Source organism: Cyclopterus lumpus, chromosome 4, assembly GCF_009769545.1.
Source record: "Cyclopterus lumpus isolate fCycLum1 chromosome 4, fCycLum1.pri, whole genome shotgun sequence".
In the NCBI taxonomy this organism is placed as follows: Eukaryota; Metazoa; Chordata; class Actinopteri; order Perciformes; family Cyclopteridae; genus Cyclopterus; species Cyclopterus lumpus.
This window is the reverse complement of record NC_046969.1, coordinates 17,676,833-17,699,436: the sequence shown is the minus strand read 5'-3', so window position 1 is coordinate 17,699,436 and position 22,604 is coordinate 17,676,833. Positions and strand designations below refer to the sequence as shown.

General features: G+C 42.8%; 1 protein-coding gene across 3 annotated transcripts in view; it reads left to right on the top strand.

Moving 5' to 3' along the window:
• The window catches only part of ttll7 (tubulin tyrosine ligase-like family, member 7), a 68,003-nt gene extending 46,934 nt beyond the window's left edge, over positions 1 to 21,069 (top strand). The window contains exons 15-22 of one of the 3 annotated variants that reach the window (XM_034531086.1): positions 1,027 to 1,252; positions 3,107 to 3,402; positions 4,508 to 4,642; positions 8,317 to 8,397; positions 10,204 to 10,364; positions 12,636 to 12,809; positions 18,312 to 18,416; positions 19,269 to 21,069. In XM_034531086.1, the coding sequence (XP_034386977.1) occupies positions 1,027 to 1,252; positions 3,107 to 3,402; positions 4,508 to 4,642; positions 8,317 to 8,397; positions 10,204 to 10,364; positions 12,636 to 12,809; positions 18,312 to 18,372 (1,134 nt within the window). In that variant the 3' untranslated portion in view covers positions 18,373 to 18,416; positions 19,269 to 21,069. Of the gene's footprint in view, positions 1 to 1,026; positions 1,253 to 3,106; positions 3,403 to 4,507; positions 4,643 to 8,316; positions 8,398 to 10,203; positions 10,365 to 10,841; positions 11,298 to 12,635; positions 12,810 to 18,311; positions 18,417 to 19,268 lie in introns of those variants that run through there. The other 2 variants (XM_034531085.1, XM_034531087.1) reach the window with 2 other exon arrangements.
• The last annotated feature ends 1,535 nt before the right edge of the window (positions 21,070 to 22,604 follow it).

Here is a 22,604-nt window from a genome sequence, read left to right as displayed (position 1 = left end):
TTTATTCTCCTCTCATGTATTTAATCTCTCTGTCTCGATCCTCCTCTATCACTCACCCACAGAGCTACCCAGCGGTGACTGTGTAAGCCCTGTGATCACTTCCTGCCCATTAATTTGGGTGGCCTGACAGCACTGCCCGAGCTAAACGTTGAATAACAGATGTATACATGCTTTATTAATGCTATCAGTACCCTTCCAGGATGTGAAATAGACAAGGCTCAACTTAATGAACTCCGAATGAAAAAAGAAACGTGAATGTGTTTTGGGTTTAAGGGCGAAGTAGATCATAACTTTACATGTGCAGAAGTCAGCCACTTGTGCGTCACTCACTAAGATTAAAAGTTTTGGTGGAGAGTTTCAGAATTAAATCCGAAGTTGACTTTTCTTGTTATATTAACATTTCATATATAAAGTTTGACTTTGAATTGAACTTTTACATATCGACCCATCAGGTCAAATGTGTTCACGGTGACACTCATACTGACAGCCGTGCTTATAAAGGAGTGCATGTGTAATTGTGCGTCTGTGCATAATGAGCCTGCAAGCAAATATACACTTGTGTGGGCACGTGGGCTCGCCGAGTCACCACCAGGTCTCCCAGTGACAGATGGTAATGGACTGAGGGTAAAGGGAGGCTCAGGGAGGCTGACAACATCTCAATGTATTTATGTACAAGTGTGTGTGTGTGTGTGTGTGTGTGTGTGTGTGTGTGTGTGTGTGTGTGTGTGGGTGTGTATGTTCACTGTTGTACTTATGTCCTTGTGAGAGGTTGTTTGAGTTTTAGACTTTGGAAGGAAGACATTTGTCCCAAAGGAGGTCATTTTGGATGGTGCACAGCTAGGAATTGAATGCAGTCACGTGAGTTTGTGTGTGTGTGTTTGTGTGTGAGAGAGAGGAACATCATATATGAATGATCATGTCTGTTTCATCTGTGTATGTGTGCACAAATGAATATAATCTACCAAACCTGTGTGTACGTCTTATGTGTATTGGCCTTACGTGTCTCTATCTGTTTGTCCCTGCCAGCCCATGACCGCGATGCCAGAATGCAGTCAGACACCAAGACGTCAACGACCGGACTACCTGGCCGACTTTACCAGCGGCAGCAGCGCCGATAACACCTGCTCTTCCTCAGACGAAGAAGAAGAGGAGCGGAGGAAAGCGGAAGGAGGAGGAGGCGCAGATAAGAGGGAGAAGAAAGTTTCTTACGACCTTGGGGAGAGCAAGGAGAAGAACTTGGCTGAGCGCTCAGGTAAAGCTGCGAGATGGTTAAAAGTGTCGAAGAATGTCTTCATTAGGAAGCCAGAGCGCAGGCGTTTGACAGGAACTTTCTTTCCTGCAATCTTTCTTTCTGGCTATGTTTGCTTTCTCGTTTACTTCGTTTCTTTTTTAGCTGGAACCTTCCATCTGATTGCAACGGTTAGCTTAATTGCAAAAACAAACTTGTTCGTCAGATGTTTTAAGTTTCAGCTTTTGTGTCCCTATTTCGATCCTATCTGAATATAGCAGAGAACAAAGTGCAGACAGGAGCGATAGCAAGTGTGACTGTTTATAATGATGGTATAAGGAAATTGGATTCCATTGTGTGATGCTACACGCACACGACATAGACTGCAGCCTGGTACACTTTCCACGTTATACAGTTTGAAAAATATTCATAGTTGTACAGGATACATTTCCATATACATGCGCATGCACAGACACTTTTTTAAATACAAACGCTTAGAGTTTTGCTTTGATCAGTACCTTCAGCTCACACGGGCACATACTCTCCAGCAGCAGCAGCATGGGGCAGGTTGTGATGATGTGAGCCAGCAGGAGGGACAATACAGATGTTTATCAGCCCACCAGTATTTATGTTCCTATTTAATGTGATAAAATGGTAGTAGGTCTTTGGATTTTAATTAAAGTGGAAGCACGGTGATCATAGTTTGTGACTCGGGAAAAGTGCCTTTTTGTAGCTGAGTTTTTAAGTTAAGGAGGTTCCTGCAGCTTTATACTCCAGCTAGACACACACACACACATGATGAAGCACTGAAAAGCACTCGAGGGAAGAAAAGCACCGTAAACAGTGCAGTTACACTGAATGGAAGGTGACGGCAGAGAAGAAGGAATTTGATTGAAAGAAAAAAGACCTCTATCGTTGTTTACCTTGAAAACACCTTGAGTTTAATGCTGAAATATTCCTGTTTTCTTATAGTGAGAGCGATAAGTCCCAAGTATTCCGACCAATTCGCACAAGTCACAAAGATCAACTCACTTTCAGTTCTCTGAAGTGAGAAAGGGGGCACCTTTCATTGCAGTCTATGTGCCAACCTTGGAAAGAAGAAATTCTCCAGTTGCATTGTGCGCGGACAGTTTTACTGTTCAATAGAAAGAACCCTTGCTTGATGAGCTCATTCTATTTGTCACAAAATAAGAGAAAACGCCATGAAAAAGCACAACTTTTGGATCTTTGTGTGTGTGTGCAGAGAAACACTGCCAAGCCCGACTCCTTACCAAGTCACCAAAGGGTTGATGGACTAAGCCCCATAACACTTTAATTCGGCAAAATATCCAAACCTCGGACAGTTCAACAGTCCCACAAACACACATATAATCACTTGTATGGCAACCTAATGTCAGACATACACAAACTGCACTAATAGACAACACACACTAATATACTGGCTGGTAGACAATCTGGAGGAGTTTCAAGGGTGACAGAGAGTGTTAGTGTAGGTTTTCAGCTTTATTCTGTGTGTGTGTGTGTGTGTGTTTGTGTGTGTGTGTGTGTCTAAGAGAGAGCTGGGCTGCTCTTTAATCCATCCCCAAACCAGACAGGACTACTGTAAAAGTTCTGGTTTCAACTACACATGCTGCGGTTGTTAACACACACACACACACATACAGAGCTACCGAGCCAGCGTGCCAGAGCACTGCAGCAATGGGAGTTTTAAAGCTACACTTCATCTCCAAAGCCACCGGGCAACGGATAGAAAGCAGAGAGGAGAGCTTGACAGTGACTGGGGCACTGAGACAGGATCAGGGAAGAAAATAAATTGAAACGTAACAGTGAGTCAGTGTTCCTCCCCCCTCCCTGTCCCTCTCTTCTGTTTTTCTGCAGGTCGCATGCACTGGAAACCTCCAATCAAGTCACCCAAAACCAGCCCTGCTCCCTCTGCTTCCCCAACACTTTCTGGTCCAATCAGGCGCTCCATCTCCTGCCCGCGCTCCATCGCCTCCCTCTCATCGCCCAATGAGGTGCGGGCGTTGTCCTCCAAGCCTTCTCCCACAGTTCCCATGGCCACTCCCCTTGTCAGGCCGAGCTCCGCCACGCTGCGCTCTCACTCTCTGAGCCGGAGCGGCTCCGCCCACCGCGTGCCTCACAGCAACAGCCTGGGGACCATCCACTCCATTTTAGTAAGATACTCGAAACTCACACAAAGTAGAATGTACCTCTTTACAATTCAGAACGTGTCAGATAAGTTGTCAATCCATGAAAACTATATGAAATTCATTTTCAAATAGTCAAGCTGTCATTTTGCTCAATGGGGCAATCCTCTCCTGATCCACTACTCCAAGTGGGTTGAAGTAAACAATCAAGAATGACTTTCAAATTCTATTTCACCAAAGTCTGATGCACAAATGTACCTCTGCCATCGTTGCTTTTCTCCTCCTGTGGCATATATTGTATCCTGGCCCACTAGGAATCTCCTAAGCAACTTCCTGGATACTGTATAAGCCGACTGTAACCTTCTATTATGTTGCCATCTGTTGCTTTCCGCCTGCCTCCTCCATTCCGCTTCCTTCTTTACAAGTATGCTGGTAACCTTTGCAAACAGTGGGACAAAATGAAATGGAGCAGAATAATTAACATTGAGAATAGAACTAAGTGGAAAACCTTTGAAATGGAAAAGGCCATAGACTGCACCGGTTGTATGCTTGTATCCTGACACACATGTATACCAAATGACAGGAGCATTTCCTTATTTTTAAACCTTCTTGGTATCGGAATAACACCTAAACGCTGGTTAAGAAAATCTCATATTTACCAGTGAGTGCTTTGCTCTAGCAATAATTAAATGGTATTAAATGAGGGTTCATGATGCATATTGCTGAAACTGCTCTGTGCTAACTGCTATGTGAACAAAATAATGATCTGTAACTATACTGGTGGCAGCAGGATCACAAATTAATAAGCACTCTGGATAAAAATGGCCGTTCATAATAATGACTACTATTGATAACACATTACACCCTGCTCACATTGTTGTTTTGACATGTTAACAAGCACTCATATGTGACACCACCCTAATACTCTCTTGTGCCATAAATAAGGATTGTTAAAAAGTCAATTTGCCTAATTGATATGTAATTCATAACTAAAGTAATCATTTCTTGCAACCCTTTCAAGTTATTACATGCTTAATTGTAATGTGTATCTCTAGACTCAGCTGGTTTCTCTTGCCGTGTGTGTGCGTGTGCGTGTGCGTGTGCGTGTGTGTGTGTGTGTGTGCGTGTGTAGGGCGATCCGCTGATAAACCTGAGGAGTAAAGAGCAGGAAGCTGAGTTGGTGCGTCAGACTCTGGCTGCGCTCACCGCCATGAGGATCAGGTTTCCGGGCAAAACCGAGGAGGAGGCTGAGGCTGTGCTGGATGAGGTGTGTGCACTATTTCTATTCTATGTGTGTGTGCATTCACTTATACAATAATATAATGTATTAATGAATTTTTTCTTTTGTGAAAAACATTATTCAGATTCAGAGGCAGAAACTAAAAAATAAAAAAATAAAAAATGGAACAAAGTAGGATAAGAAAAAGACAAAGAGAAAGAAAGAGAGAGTGAACATGGATTATTACAAGTGTACACGAAATACAGAGCCACTGTTTTCCCAGAGCCCCCTCTGGGGCCAGGTGTGGTCACTCTGCAGCCTAACTAAAAGTGACCTCCTTGTTTCCCTCCACAATAGCCTGTCCGCTCTGGCTTAGCTCCCATTGTCTCCCAACCCCAGTGACAACGTGTCGGTCAGTTTGCTGCCCCACACTATTCCCCACTGCTTCTTTGTATTAATCAGTGTCTCCTCTATTTCAGGCCACATCTCTGTGTCCTTCCATTTTGTGTGTTTTTTACTGTGTTTTATTGCAAAAGCTTTTGCTTAAATTTATGTTTTTGTAAGACACTACTGTACTGTACAAACGATAGAAGAATAAGCTCCTATGGCTGACTAATATCCTCGGGTTATGGATACATTCATCATGTACTTTTGGAAGCAGGATGTCCAAGAATTCAACAATTAGTTAATTTGCTGCTATAAGCAGCCATGACACCTGCTTTATGGAACCACAACTTACTTGCTCTATTACGGGCCATACAAATCAGTTTAGGTTTACCACATTTATTCTCCAAACGTCCTTATTTAGTTTATGTACTTTATTTAATTACAGTTATAAAGACAGGAAATGGATATTGCATTTTGTCAAAGCATAAAAAATGAGGGGGAAAAAATCCAAAAGGGAGACAGAGGGTAACCTTCAACTCACACCAGAAGCAACACATCAGCGGCACAAACGTACTTTGAAATCGTTCATCCGTCCGGTCCACATTGACTCTGACCTCCGCTACGGCCGTCGCTGTGCTTGGAACCAGCTGTCTGTTCGGCAACGCAGCTCCCGTGTTGCTGGAAGGACAGCAGCCGGCCAGGGTGTCTTCACCAGGCAGACTAATGATAGAAATACTACCAAAACAACGTGTTCAATGGATATAATAATTATTTCTCAATTGGCTACATAAAAAAAGAAAAATATATTGTTTATTTATGTCACATGCCGGACAAAAGGTCAGTAGTCCCTCTATCACATGGCCACCAGCCAATTCAAATAGCGTTATGGCTACAAGCCTTGCAATCCTTTGTTGCTCTGTGTACAATGATGCATTCAAAAAAAGGCAGCCGTTTGACTGACAAAAGTATTCTGGAGCTTCTCGACTGATGATTCGCTTGATTAGTTTAGGGGGCCTTAACATCTTAACATGCACATTCTTGCACTCACCACTTCCACAAGAACTGATAATATGTTACTAGATGTGTTGCAACATTGATTTAATTATGAGCATTTACAATTCTGGTAAGTTCAAACGTATGCATGCATTTGTTATGATTAAGGTTAAGTCTGTGCACCAAGTAAATGCTCATACAATGTCCTCACGAGAACAGCAACAAAAAAAATTTGTGTGTGCCTGACATCTGGGTGTGTCTGGGTCGTGAGAGATAATTAGCACCACACCTGTACTGTTAACAAACCCTAATGAGAGCGCCATGGAAACACAGATGAGCAACTGCACCTGTATTGTTCACTTCTTGCCTCAGGAGAGAAAGGAATGTTCACTTGGCATGAAAACAACCTTTGGCAATTCATGTTTTCCATGTTACAGTTAAGGTCTAATTGGGCTAAAAATGTGTTTATATCCGAGTAATTGCCTCTTTTATCTTTCACTCAAAAACCTTTTTTATTTTTTTGTCGCAGTTTAAAGGTGAAATGTATGGAGTGTGTTTTGTTGTGCTTTAATTGAGGGTAATCTGTGTACCCTCAATTGTACAAAACAAATGGGACAAAAGGTTGTACATCTTACGAGACTAAGTTCATATGTTTTTTTTGAGAGGGAATACCAAACAAGCAAACAAGTAACTTTCTGGTAAGCAAACAAAATTGTTCACTGTACACCTTACCTCTGTTTCTGTGAATCCTCGTGATTGTTTGTGTGTGTGTGTGTGTGTGTGTGTGTGTGTGTGTGTGTGTGTGTGTGTGTGTGTGTGTGTGTGTGTGAGTAAACATAAAGTTTGCACTGGAGCCTCCCGATGGGAGCACTGTTTGCAGGGGATGTAACATGCTACGTGAGAGGTTTATGTGCACCACTGGGGAGATGTCGACTAAGTCAACAGAGCAACAATAGCAGTGCCTGTAGGTCCACTGATGTTGGCACTAGGAGCAAGTGCATGGGAATATCCTGCACAGCTTTTGAGCATAACTACACATGCCCCAAGGATTCTTCACACCTGCAAAACATCTGCTGAAGAACCAAAGATCACGACTTGACTTTTCTATTATCCCCGAGTTGTGCTATGAAAACAAGTCTGCTACCGACAAGCACTGTGTTATCTCAATGCTCATTGCCACATTTTAGATATCAGTCTGAAAATGACATCACGTTTTTTGTTCACATTAAGGGCAGGCCACTTGAAGCTAATTACCATTTCTATCTTATTTTATTTTTTTACATGGCTCAGATGTCAATAAAAGTATTCATATTCTAGTAAAAGGAGAAAAGGGTTTTGCATTTAAACATCCAAACCATGCATAAGAAATTAAATTGAAATGATGCTTTTTATGCCTCATCATCATGAAGCATGAGATTTGACAGACTTTTGTGAGATCAAATTAACAGTAGTTTTGAAAAATTGGCAAGAAATAGAGGTGATTGCAGAACTACTCTCCTTACCCACTGACGACACACAAAAAAAAGTGCTACAGTAAACAATCTCTCCCCCCTTACATTATATTTCCAGTGTTGCCTAGTATCACATGCCAGATGCCAAATATTGCATAAGCATTGCAGCTATATCCGTCAGGGTCCTGTCATGTTCGAACATGGAACTTTTCAATAACGTTCGACTTGTATGTGAAAGCCGAAGATGCAATAATGTTAACAGATGGATGAACTGAGCAATGTGACATATTCCATGTCAGAGTTGAAGTGTGAAAGACAGTCTGCTCGGATTATTGTGTGACGATCAGAATGAGCTCGAGACTTTGTTCGTACATCTTTATAGTTTTATTAATTTTATACTTGTATTGTGGGTTTCTACTGGAACATGTTTACACGTCGCTTTAAGACAAATGTTTGGATGTGACATAGGAAGGGGAGTCAAATCTGAATAGCTTGTTTAATCTCATGTTTTCTGACCCATGTAGTCCGCAAAAAAAATGAAAGTTTGAGAGTTTATAGGTTGGCCGGCACTCCAGATACCCAAATGCACGTGCACAAGTACTGAACACGTGTTTATGTAATTTAAATACTAAAGGGGCAATATTATACTTTAAATACTGCCCTGGATGAATACTGTGGTAACACAAGGTTTTGATAGAGGACTGCTGGGAAGTAGACCTGCAGATGTGTTGATTGTATTCAAAATGACACCTTTAAAATACTCTGAGTGTGTTTTTAATGTGTTACTTGATTCTAATTCTTCTTCTTAGAGAATTCTGGATTAACACACGTTTTTGGGCATGTTCAAAATATATTGTGTAACTGTTTTAACCGCTGGCTTTTCTTCCACAGATCCTGGACAACTGGAAATACCATAAATCAAAAGTGGCCTCCTATTGGTTAGTGAAGCTGGACTCTACCAAACAACGAAAGGTGAGTCTAATGCTGGAACCAGATCACAGATATCTGAGCCAATTTATGAATGACTTTCCCCTTAATAATTTTTGTTTGTCTTTGGTTGCTACTGATGCTCAGCAGAATATCTGTCTAAAGTTTTACATCCGCTTCAAGATACGTATAGGGCAACTTGATTATTTCAGACCTGGATCAGAGGTCACTGCTTCCTCAGCGGACTAGATCATAACCCCAACGATATACAATTCAACTAAGAAGAGAAGTTGAGAGTTGTAGCCTATTGGCTTGAAGGAAAGGCGAGTGGAAATGTGGCCTTAAACTGCAGTGATTAACATGTTCCCAACCACACAGAAAGAAAAGTGAGTGAGAAAACTCGAGAAGTTTCAGCTAGTTATTAATGCCTAATTAATTTATAAAAAACAGTTAGATTCAGAGATTATTGTCAGATATAATACATTTTCACATGTATCTTCTGGGCCAGATTTATCTTTTGACACCTGTCCAAGTTTCCTGCCTGCACCCTTGGATCCCAGCCTATACTGTCACCCTGTATAGAATGGCCGTTGTTAAAACCGGTGAATATGACAAAATGTCACCGCTTCTGCCCATTCCTTTGAATCCTTTTGAAAAACTTTTAAAGTACGAAAATAATCCCCAAATCAAGCTTCAGAGGGGAAAAAAAGAAGCAAAAAGACACGCATGAAGATCATTATCATGTCAGACAGTGACACCAAATAGGATGTAAACAAAACAGGAGAGGGGACAAGACGGGAAATGCCATCCACTAGGCGTGTCAGTAATGATGTGATCTCTCAGCCGCTGCTTTCTGCACAACTCTTCTTGGCTGTGTTGTTGGCTGTGGCGGTGCGAGCCGATGTTTTATTTGGAGTGGAGCAGCCTAATGAGCAGCAGGCAGAGGTCAGGAATGTAGCGCCCACCGCTCTGCCATCTGATTACCATACCAACACATATCTGTGTGTGTGTGTGTTTACTCATCTATCAGTTTGTCGGAGTGTGTATGCGTGTGTATGCGTGTGTATGCGTGTGTCTCGCTCGCCTCATATTGGAAATATTCCCTCTTCGCATCACACGCACACACAGTCAGACGGGAACGTCAGTAATGAGGAGCGAGGAATCAAAGTAGAAGAGCCACAGTGTTGCACTCTGAGAGGGGTGAAAAGGGAAAGAATAGGGGAGGAAGAGAAGGCAGTGAGGTGGGTAGGGATGGGAATACGGAGAGGGGAAGATGGAAGGCTGGCGCAGGTGTCCTCAGACCGCCTGGGAACTTCTGACACCTTCTCTCCAAGACTGACATCGGTGCAGCAATTAGTCCTTTCCCCTGCCTGCCCCAGACTTTTTTTTTTTGTCCTCCTTCTACCACAGTCACACACACACACACACACACACACACAGGCTGTATGTCTGTGCATGCTTTACCAGGCATGAGCAGGTAAACCTGCACAAATCCTCATTACATGTGTTTAATGTTTGATTAAATAATGTTTCAGGATGTGGTGGTGCATTTACAATATGTGTGGATGTCCCAGTGTGTGCGCATGCATCCGGCTGTTTATTCATTAAAGCAAGCTTGCTCTCTGTTACTGAGTGAATGCATTAGCCTCTGTGATTGCAAATGTTACGGTAAGATTTAAAAAAAAGAGAGAGAGAAATCGTACAGTTGGAATGAATGCCAACTCACGCATCTCAATTAGAAATGCTGTCACCTTTCGTCTCACAAGAGTAATTTCCTTTATTTATTCTTGATTTAAGTTGTTGGTCTCTCGTTTCCTCCCTTATTGCGCTCTCTCTTTCTCTGTCACTCAGGTGTTGGACATTGTTCGTACGAATGTACGCTCAGTGCTGCAGCGGATCTGGAGGGAGCCGGATGTAGAAAGTCTCCACGTCTACCGGCTCTTTAACCGCGTCTTCATCCGGCTCCTCTGGAGTCACGGCCAGGGCCTGTGGAACTGCTTCTCCAACACTGGGTAGGCCAGTCTTTGGAAGGTTATGAGCTGGGTTTGGATGAGGATGGAAAGGCTGTGAGGTGCTTGAAACGAATAGTATGTCAGGGTTCAACCACAATGGCAAAAAGCCTTTCATCATAGATTAAGTACATGCAAGACATTTTCATAATTTGACTTTAATTGGTAACTTAAACCAAAACCAACTAACCAAGAAAAAAACAAATCAAATCAAAAGAGATGTTGAAAATGTGCCCAGAGCATCAGAAAGTACTCCCTTGAATGAACAGAGATGTTCATGGACACTAATTATTCTACCCAACACAGACAAGTGATCACACTGCAGGCGAATTATTGCTCTATTCATTGCATAACGCCACTCTTCCCTCTCCATAACTAGAAGTTCACGCTCCTCGCAATCTCTCAATGTCCTTAAGCCCAGTGTTCGTCAATATATATAATTTTCAGTGACAGCAGAGACAATTTGCCATTTTTATTCAGTATGACGAGGGAAGCAACTGCAGCTGAATGACAGAGAATGAGTGACAGACCGACCAGACCCCGCTGCACTTTCCTGAAAGCTCTTGGGGATGAAAGAAACATGCTCCCGAGGGAGACTGGGTGCAAATTAAGGTCACAAATCTGGGCTGTTAATCAGGGCTTTTTCACAGGTGAGAGCAAGAAAAGGAGAGGGGAGGAATGGAAGCAGGAAGGAGGTGAATGAAGGCCTCTCAGTTCTTTTAGTATGGTGTGCTATCAGATACTTTGAAGTTTTCGTTTGGCTTCTTTATATTTATTTATCCTACTTTTTTGATGCGACAGTCAGTGGCTTCCTACAAGATGAGTCACTGCAGTGAACCAACCAAGCCAACCTGATCCTGTTCCTATAGAAACCCCCAAAACAGCAGACACACAAACACACAAACACACGTACACACATACACACAAACACACATTCACACATACACACAAACACACGTACACACATACACACATACACACAAACACACAAACACACATACACACATACACACAAACACACATTCACACATACACACAAACACACATACACACACAACTAATGTTTGGCTTTCTTAAACACACATTTTGCTTCCTATAAAGACAAGAATGGTTTCCATACAATTATTTCTTACGCACGCACGTACACAGACACACACGCACACACACACACACACACACACACACACACACACCTCACATTCAGACAGCTGTTGCGCCGGTAGCTTTTCATCTCGTCTGTGATGGAGGTGTGACCTTCTTGTATCTCCACCTCTCCATATTCTTTACAGTTTAGTTGCTCAGTGGCCGTGTTTCCCCCGACACAGAGGGCTCAGAGGGCTCAGAGGGTGTAACTGAAGTCTCTGCTCACACCCTCACCTCCTTGGCAGTCGTAACTGAGGGAGAGTGAAAAAGGCAGTGAGCGGGTGATAGAGATGAAGGGGACGATAAGCAGAAGGCAAGAAGGACCCTGAGACTGAGAAAAAGAGAGGAGATTGATTGAAAATCAGACATTGTAGAAATAAAATTGGGTGGAGGGGTAGATGGATGGAAGGATTAGCCTAGCCTAGCCTCAGCTACCCCCAGCACGCTGCGCCCGTGAGAATGCTCGCCTACCGTCTGGCCAAGGCCCAAACATGGATGAACCCAACAGGGGGGCTCGATGTCACGCAGCGACAGAGAAGCAGTGCACCTCGAAAAGCACACTCCAAATCAGACTGCCCGCCCCCTCCCTCGCTGTCTCTTGTTTGATATTTTATCTAAGGGACTTAACAACAATCAAACGGCCTGGCAGCTATTGTGGGCGATGAATTCAACAGGCTTTGAAAATGACTTAGAGAAAGAGAATGGAAAAAAACAACTCCGTTTTGAACCCTTTCAGAGGAAGCACCCCCGACCTCCTAAGAAGTGAAAGGGGGTAGACATCAAACGTACCCCCCTGGGTTGTGTGTCTCAGTTGTTGAAGCTCCCTCACAGTCAGGGTATGTCCAGGGTTTTAAAGGGGGTTAACTGTACTTGGATTTGTTTCAACCTTCCTCCCTGTGTGCCTTCCTGCATGTCTGAGGAAGTGTTTATGCAAATGCGTACGCACACGTGTACAGGCCAAACTGTTTTAAGAATATATGAATGAATGTGAATGAATACACATGATACACATGTACTGTGTACTCGTGCATGCTGATGAATACATGGTGATGATTATCTTGAACTACTAACTTTATTTGAGTGTGTGTGTGTGTGTGTGTGTGTGTGTGTGCCCTCTTGTTTGCGCTCCAGTTCATCGTGGGAGACCATCTTCAGTAAGAGCAGCGAGGTGGTGTTACCCCAGGAGCTGCTGTGCTGCCGCCGGCTGGTCCAGCTGTGCCGAGACTGCCTGCTGGTCGTCTACAAGTTTGTCTCAGAGTCCCGTGGCTCTTTGACCGGACTCAGCCCGGAGTGGGACGACACCAGGTGAGAAGGACACCCAACCCTTCAATGACTTCCCCATGAGGTCTTTATTTTTGAAAGATTCTTCTAGCTTCACTGCTGTAATAGAAACTTCAATACACTATAGGGGGGCTCCATAAGATTCAACGACACTATGGGATTCAAGAGTCTACTGGGAGGTTCCAGGTTAAAGCTGTTCTAGATGTGGAAAGGTCATTCGTCTCATTGTCTTCAGAACCATAAATACATTATTTTCATGGCTTATATTGTCCTGGTTGACAGATTAAATTAGTGCACCGTCATAGTAGTATCAAAACACTAAAAAACCACAACACACAACATATCAGGGGAAGGAAGCGCACCAGGATATTGAACCTGCGTTAAGATTTACAGATTGACATCCTTGCTGATGGGAATATATATTTTGGTGTGTTCCTCCGATTGATATTTAGGTCCAGGTGGAAATTGTTTTTTTGAAAGCAGGTTAGTTATAAACTTCGTTAAAACTCCCTTTAGAAAGTTCTGGGGGCAAAAAACTAAATTGAGTAAATAAATGAACACACTTTGACACACTGTGAAGAAACTTTGATTTGAAAATCTCAACAGCAATCACCTTTAAAGCTCTCTCAGGAAACAGTTCCCCTCTCTCCTCCATGGAGACTTAGAGCCATCATCTTTATCAAATAACCCCGATAAAACAAACAAAAAATCTGCCTCATTCTATTTTTAAGGTTGATCCCCGCAGGAGACAGCAGCTCAGGTTTGGAGTGAGGGAACTTTTAAAGCACATATGCTTTGGGCTGGCAGACAGTGAGAGAGGGGGGTGGAGAGAGGGAGTGTGCTGTTAACAGGAAATAATGGCCCACAGATTAGCGCTCAGGTTAGCCCGGGGCCCCCCGTGGCCTGCTTAATTCAATTAGAGCCCAGATGAGCCTGTGCAACAAATGACCTTACGAGAGAGAGAGAGAGAGAGAGAGAGCTCTTTTTTTTCCTGGGGCCTCGCTTTACATGATTCATAACTCTTGCGCATATTTTAACAGGCTATCACTTTGTGCCTCTAGTATTAAAACCTCTGCTGTTAAAAGAAGTTTTTAAAAAGTATTTGGGGTTTGTGTACAGTGGTAGAGCCACTTGTGTGTTGACTAAACTGACATTGTTGCTATTGATTTTAAGTTAAGGCTGTAACTGGATTGAATAAGTCTAGCAGACCCATAAGGACACATTGGTGTACCCATATGTTTGCAGTTGGTGTCCTTGAGAGTCCATGTAAGCGTGCCTTGGTGTATCTCTCCTTATTTCTTCTGTCTATATATGTCTGTGTAAAAAAGCTTACCATTTGCTGCTGGACCAGCCTCTACCCATGGCTCTACCCCTGCTGCTGTCGCTGTCGCTTCTTCCTCCTCCTCCTCCTCCTCCTCCGTCTCTTCGCCCCTCGACGCAGGTCTCTGCTTGGTTTAGTTCTGCTAAACCCCCCCCCCCCCCCCCCCCCCATCTTCCAGCACCGCCCCTGTTCCGCTGCTTCCCACCACCTCACCGCTGTAACAAAGGCTTGGTCCCACCTGCCCAATGATGGTTGCTTTAGCTGCACAACCAACAGTCTAGCATGGTCTCCTCTCCTTTCCCTCTCTAAAATTCAAATAAGTGGTGTTTGGATTGACTTAAACATGACAATCGGATGTGTTTCACACGATCTGATGCCCAAAACTATAAACAATACATTTGAAAGGAAGGAGGAGATAGGAGAAGAAAGCATCCTAAGACTGTTAAGAGCACTGTTTGTCCACACCGCAACCATTCGGCCAGTTTGCTGTACCTCACCAGCCAATCACCCTGCTGCCACATGCTTAACTATGCCTTTCGTTTATCAAGAGCATCTTACACTGAGTGCATTTTCAATATGAGTGGCCTCAGTGGAAGCTGAGCACCTCACCTGCGCTGCATCAGTGCCATGATCAGCCTCAGCACCGCTCTTTTTCTCATCACAAGAAGACAGAAAAAGGCTTGACTTGCATCGTGTGGTTTGCAGTTTCACAACACACACGGTTCACATCGCTCCATCAGGCACGCAGGAAGCAGTCGCAACCCGCCGCCACTTCAGATAGAAGAGAAGCAATTAGGATTATTTCCTCATTAATATAAGCTTTCTATGAGAGGGTAAACTGTCTGCGTGTGAGAGTGGGTGTGCGTGTTCATGCCCGTGTCATATGACTGTTAGGCAACGATTATCGGTCCCTCAATGTTTTACACTGAAACTGGCCTCAAACTATTTATCTCGTACTGTGTCCACAAACATTTAAAGGATACATTCTATTTGTCCATTTCCAATTTCTTAAAGTTTTTTTTCGAATTTCATATTTACTATAATTGACTAGACTTCCTCTTTTCACCACCGTCCCAAAGTCGGTGTAAACCGTGAACATTTTAAAATGTTATCCTTTAACTTTGTTATTGTCATCTATCGTGGGTTATTTACATAAAAACTCACAATTCAAACAACTAGTAAATAAATGATTGAATTTTAATTAAAATACTTGCTTTGATTGAAAAAGTATTAGTAATATAAAAAACTACATTTTACAAGAATACAACTGAACACATCATGATAGCATTATAATTGACCTGACGGTGCGAGGGAGAGGGAGACCGTGTGCTGTCGGCAGACCAGCCGGTCACTGTGGTGACTCTGAGCGGCATGTATGGGAATTCATTGAGAACAACGAGTGTCTCAATAAGTTAGTTGTTCCAAATGTTTTAAAGGTGGTTCCTGCACGGCTTATTTTGGACTTGAAGTTGTGATAAATTGTGAACTTTATGTCTTCTTCGCTTGCTGGGTGTGGCCGGTTACTGTCTGTGTCGCTGTGTGCTGACGTAAAGCTACACGCACAAGTGTAAATATAATCGGCAACAAATTGGAAACATGATACTGACCGGCCAGCCACCGGTCATGTGAACCGGCCGTTCAGCTGAAAAGAGTCCGGTGTCGATCGGCAACTAATCTCTAATTCTATTTGAAACAATACTCTAATGCCCATATGCACTGTGCCTGCAAAGAGGACTGTGCATTTCCTCCCCCATGTCTCACATTGGAATGTATTGTAAAGTTGCAAATAAATGATTTAATAATAAAACAATAATTAGGTTTATTTTATCCGGTCAACATCACAACTTCGCTGAACTAAACTAAATGTCAGACAAAACTAGTGGAGAAATAGTAGGTCAAGAAATTATTTCTATGAGATGACCAGCTACTAACACAACTATTAATGACACCTGAATACGGTGTGTGACATTCCTCAAAGACTCAAGTGGACAGATAATTGACGGTTTCCAGTTCAATAAGTTATCTGGAAGAACAGTTTGGCAAACCTCCACATTCTGACTACTTGAACCACTTCACACATTAAAATCAAACATCATACATTCAGGCACATCTGCACTAACAAACTCAATATCCACACATTCTCTTGTGCATGTACACACACATACATGGCACATACACTCGCAAAGCTCTTGGCAGCCTTTGGCACACGTCAAAGGAGGTCTGTAGGTTGGGGTCATTGGGGTCTCCATTGTTGACCACACCTGCCCGCTCTTGTTCAAGCCTCCTTCCTCTGTTGAGTGCCCTGAACAGGTATGTCAACAGCCCCATTGGTCAAAGCAAAGTCCTTCAGTCTGTGTGGGCAGATGAGAGGAAGTAGGCAAATAGCTCCACTAATGACTTTCTCGTTAAGCCTGGAATTACTGTCACTACCCAAAGACAATTTCCCCATGATGACAAAAGTTTCAGATTCTATTACCTTTCATCTGTCTGAAAAGTGTGGCAGTAATTAGGGTTAATTGGGGTGTTGAGCTGAATATGGGCTGCAGATAACCTTCAAGGCTCTTTGTACCTCTTGGTTTATGATTGCGTCAGCTATCGCCGCAGTCTTTCCCTCCATCCTTAGTCCTGGCATTTTGTTTTTGTCTGGTCTCCTCTTAATCCGCTGTGGCAGTTGCATCTCGATGGAGGACTAAAGAGCAGCGCGGAAGGCCTGTCAGGAGCAACAGCGGTGGATTGTAGCTTTGCATGTCAGGAGCGGAGCAGGAGAGTATCTTTCCGTCTCCCTGTCAACTGATGGATTGAAGCAAAGCACAAGTGCATGAACAAGCCTCCCCCTGGCTTTCAAGCATGCACGTTGTTACGGTCTTCTTCATGATCAAAAGGAGGACGAACCTGGAAGATACCGAATGTGAATCCAATTAAATATAGCCTGCAGAGGCAGCGGCCGTTTGGACGTGAGAGGCCCTCCTACCCCACCCCACTTTCTATAAGCAGAATATTCTCAAAGTGAATACCAGAGGATCTCTGAAGAACACACACTCGGGCCCCCAATGGATGTTCAATATTTGATTTTCTTTCATTCTTTTTTTTTTCAACTGTCATTTCCATGCCTGGGCTTCTGAGTTTTTAGCCAAAGCCTTATGAAAAAAAAAGAGGACAAAAATTTAATAAAAATCACACCACAAACCCATGAACAGATTCCCAATGGATGAATACGGTGAATCAAATAGAGGCAGGCGATGGAATAAAGGTGCCGAGCAGGGGAAAGAAAAACATAACAAATGTAGATAGAAATGGAAACAAGGGGGACACAAAATCATGGTATGGAATCACTAAATGTAACCTTGAAGACTGCACTTGAAGTAAATATGAAATGCCCACCTGCTCTCTTGGGTTTGAGTGGAGGAGTTTCGGAAGTGCCGGACTGAGCCCTTGTTCACCAAGTCCAGTCAGATCCGAGGAGGATGTGCTGGAGGGATACCCACGGCCCACTTGAAGCCGCTTCAAGGACACTCTCGTTGGACTAAATGAAGTTAATTTGGATCTGTTCTAACTCTCCTGAGTCTGGCGCTGCGTTGAAGCGGGCGCCCTTAGCGACATGTGCTTTTTTTTCTCTTTCCGGTCGACTTTAAAAGAAACCGCTCAGCTAATTTGTCCAAGAGCTATTTCCCAAGGAGAGAGAGCTGTCAGAGGGAGAAAAAAAAGTATGCTATCTCTGCACCAGCTTAAAAGAAGATATCATTTCTTCCCCCTGTGATCCTCCGCCCCACTGGCGCCGTTTTGATTAGATTGTCACATCTTAAACACTTCCACGGGGACCATTTCTTTTGTCCCTTGTACTCTTTCAACTGAACGAGTATTAGATGTATTTTTTATTAGCTAAAGATCCTTGCTGCGAGAGTGGCAAAAAAGGTCACATCATGTATAACATCACAATATGACAAGTGTGCTGCAAAGGCCCATAAATGGAAGTCATTCTTCCAACTGCTCAGTCTGGAAGAATTCAAACCTCCCCTGTCTCATGTCTTCTGAACAGTACCCCAACATTTGCATAACCTTCAGTTAACCTTGCCCACGATTTGATCATCTCATCTGACATTGCTCTGACAAACCATATCTGACTCATTTCCAGTAGCTAAGGAGGATGGGAGAAGGGTTCAGCCCCTCCTTACTCTATCTCAACCTGACGCTGGTCTCATTCTCAGGTACTGGAACGCTGTTAGCAGGAGCTGCTTCACTGCTCTGTCTCGGTGGAAGGTGTCATAGAAAAGTCTTAGAAAAGTACTGACGCATCTCCCTCGGAATGATAGGTGAGGATTTTCTGTTCATGATACCAAAAATTAAAAAAGGTAAAAGTTGAAAAGTTCAGTTGCCCTGAAAGGATCTGCTTCAATTAGTATACGGTCAATGATTTATTGACCGTATACTAATTACTAATTACTGCTTATAACCTAATCAAACAGGACTCTGACTGAGAGTTTAGATTTGGTTCATTACATAAAATTAGAGCTGGAATGAATAATCGATATCTCAATCCAATTAATTGTGTTCTATTTTGATAATTGAGTAATCAAAATAGTTGCTGTTAATCCCTGACGATAACGCCACACAATTGCTGTTTCCACATTTCGAATATGAGGATGTGATGCTTTTCTTTGCCATACATGAAAGTAAACTGAATATATTTTTGTTTTTTGACTGTTGGTCAAACAGGACATCTCATCACCTTGGTGTGTGGGAGGAATTATAACCATCACTTTGCATTATTTTCGGGCATTTTATAGACAAAATGGTTAACTGAGTAATCCCCAAAAATGTAAAACGTCAGATGCAGCAGCCCGACACAAAATAACCTGGATCATATGAATCTCACAATTCCAGCCTCAATCTTTTCTCGTTTTCAAGGGGAGGGTGATGTCAATCTTGATGATGTCAATCTTGAAATCACCAAGCTATTATTAAAATTGAATTGAAATTGAAATGGAGATGGACGTAAAATGGTAGAATGGTAGAAATATGTGAAAAGTGTGCAATGTGTAATCTCAGTCCCGAGCACTGATGCGCCCTGACCTCTAAATTGTGACCTATGCATATCTAATCCTCTCATTATGTTCATCCTTTCCCCTAATCCCTCCGTCCCTCGCTCGTGTCCGTCTGTCCAGGTATCTGCTGCCAGTGACCTCCCAGTTCATCATGAAGTGGCCTTCGTCCAGCTTTGGCCGCATCTCTTCGACAGTGCCACGGTCACGCAGCCTTTTCGCCGCCAGGATGGGCCACTTCTGAGGCCACCGCGGCAACCCTGGCTCCCTACACCTTGCCTTTTGACCTCAACCTCCCTCCTCTGACTCTCCCCCAGCCAAACTCCGATCTCAGCAAGTCTGTTACAGATCTGAAGTCGAGGCAGCTCTGGAAACCAGCCGGAGCCTCAACCCGGGTCACTTCCCCCTGTGGGAGACCAACAAAGAAGAGCCAGATGATTATGGATTGCTAAAGGGCCTTGTTTATTTTAGATTAGCCTGGACCGGCCTAGACCAGCAGACCACCGGTACCCTCAAGCCCCACCTTTAGCCCCAGTAACACCAGACAATGGGTTTGTAATTGCTGTATTATACCTACTCAATGTACAGTTACAAGTCATGGTACTGTAAAAGTAAAACAAATAACAAATACTTAACAATGCAAGGATTATTTATTTATATACTTACTTATTTTGTAAGGTATTCCAGAATGCAGTGAATGCTGATGCAGAATGCGAATATGGAATGATCAACAAACTTGTTTGATGTATGGATGTAAAAAAAAAGAAGAAGAAAAAAAAAGTTATTTTAGTTATTTTACATCTGAATTTAATTGTTTTCATAATTTATATCGGCGGCTTTTTGTTTGTAAATGTTTTAACGGTCACTTTATGTTCCAATTTTTACAATGGAGAGATTGTGCCCAGAGAATTCAAAATGTTTTTGAATTAGCAAACGTCTGAAAGCTAATGCTTCATGTTTTACCTGAGTGGTATTGAGTGCAGCATTATTAAGCAACACAATGTTTAGAGTTTCAATGTAGCTCTTCGCCTCTGAAAGAATGAGCTAACTTTGACGCCTCAGAGCAAAGAGCCAAACTTAAGTCTTAGGAGAGCACCCAGTTCCTAATATGCACTTTGCAGTATGTCACAGAAAGAGAAAGTGGGTGCACATAACAGTAGTGGTTGCATGCCTAGAGTTTTAGTCCCTCACCCAGATGAGGAGGAGCTGCGTTTGGAAAATACTTGAAGTTTTGTGTCGTTGTTTTTTTTTCTTTCATAATTGTGTCTTTGTAGCGGCTTCACGAAGAAGAATACACTTCACTTTTAGATTTGTAGTCTGGAGTACGCATGTGTCAAAGATAATAAGGACGTGTCACATCACTTTCAGATTGTGTGGCATGTTGATCGACTCGGATCGTCAGCTCAAATGTTCTGTACTGTGACGGCAGCGGTTTCCCTGTGTCGAGCAGCCTTTTCTCCCACCGCACGGTCGGTACAGTTGCCGGGGCGATCATGGATGTGCCAATAATAAGCACACGTACTTCATGTGTTCAGTTGGGTTTTAGTTAGGTTTAATATGTCATGAATCCCTGTAGGACCTCAGTCAAATGTGATATTAAATGTTGATAGGGAGAAACGCAGCGTTATACGTTTAGTAGTTTTCTTGGCTCTGTGTACTACCCAATGAGATGACACTGGACTTAAAGATGGCGTGTGCGATACAGTACGCTGTGCATTTTATACATCAACCCTGACTAACAAGTGTTGCAGCAATGCTGTGCTAAATCTGCTCACATTTAATTCCCATACACTGAACATCACTGCACAATGCCAAATATTTTTATTTTGCCTGATTTTATTTGTGTTATTTAAGAGTAGTACTTTTTCATTGAAGGTATGATATTTTTAATTTTACATAGCAATAAAATGTTTAAACAAACACATTTCCTCTTTTTGTCATTTGTTTTGTTCAGTGGTCCCCAACGTCTTTTTAACATTTTACAAGTGCAGACGATCTTCAATGTTTTTTTTCTTTTATTTATCCTCTACAAAAAACGCTTTTATGTTTTATGGAGTAGAATGATCTTGTAAGAATAATAGAAAAGTGCCAAAATAAAAGATATTGCTTTTCCTAAAAACAATAATTAAGATTGTGAATACATTTTCAAAGGATTGTATGGATCCTAAATGTATGTTTTGTTTATTTCTGTGGAAATATAACTGCCGCTTCGAACAAGTTGACTTGAGAGCCAAAAGTAAAACAAAGTTGTTGTGTCTGTGTCCTCAGTGGTCAAGTTGCCATTTAGTGTGGAAAAAAAGGGATAAATGAGTGTGACGGCTTCACTTGTCTTACCAATCCCAAGTGCTCGGCATCCAAAGGAGGCGGCTTCACTTACAGTGTCTCTCCATCTGCCTGCAGAATACATGGCTACCGCGTGACAAGTGACAACTCACGTGACAACTCACGTAACTTCTTTATGCTATGACAAATGATTCATCACTTCACATGGTTGTCTGTCTGAGTCGCACTCCACTCGACTATGAAATATAAGTTGTGCAACAAAACGTCGTTTTCCACTTCTCTTATAGAGTAACTGCAGAACGTGTGGTGAGCCTCACACACAACATACGTACTCTCTTCAAGTCTCGAAACCCAAATACACAACAGAGCTGCTCCATAAGTAAAGATGCAAACTCCTTATAAATACTATAAGTTCTAATCTAGACAGATCTGGTCACCACGTGTGGTTGGGGGAAACCAGGCGGTGGGCATTACACTTCCGCATGTTGTCGCGGGCCGCTTGAGAGCAGTGCAGCGTGGCAACCGTGAGCTAAGCAGTGGGGAACGCTACGTGCACTAAAATGCATTAAATGGCACGTGCGGTCGGCCAGGCCGGGTCAAAAGAGCACAGAAAAGCTCTGATGCAACACACACTGATCAGGTAGACATAACTCCACCATCTCTTTACATCTCGACGGCAATTTATATTGTTTAAATAAATCATAATGGCCATGATGAAAGTGTATTTCTGCTGCGTTCAAATGTTATGTTACAATTCTGAAATTGAAATTGAAACTTCAATAATCTCCGGGGATATTTTATTTTAACAATAATTAGCTAAAATAGTATCTATAGAAGTAGGAGCTGTGAAGCAAATACTGGACCAAATCAATCAAGCGGAACCAATTAAACACATTGAATTTAAGTGCCGTCGATCTCTGATGGGTATAGCATTTCCTGTCCACCGGATATCTGCTACTCGAGCAGCTCTCTGGCTTTCTGGGTCAGCCTCTGAGTGATATCACATTTCACAAGAGGCCCCCGGTGGACAGGTGACACTCCTGAACTGTCACTGTCCTCCGAAATGAGAGTGCGTACCCAGCAGCCCTTGCTTGGTAAAGCCACCCTGCACGGGTAATCGTTTGTGCTCACACGCCTACTCTCAAGAAGAACAAAGTCAGTTTTATTTAGACCTGT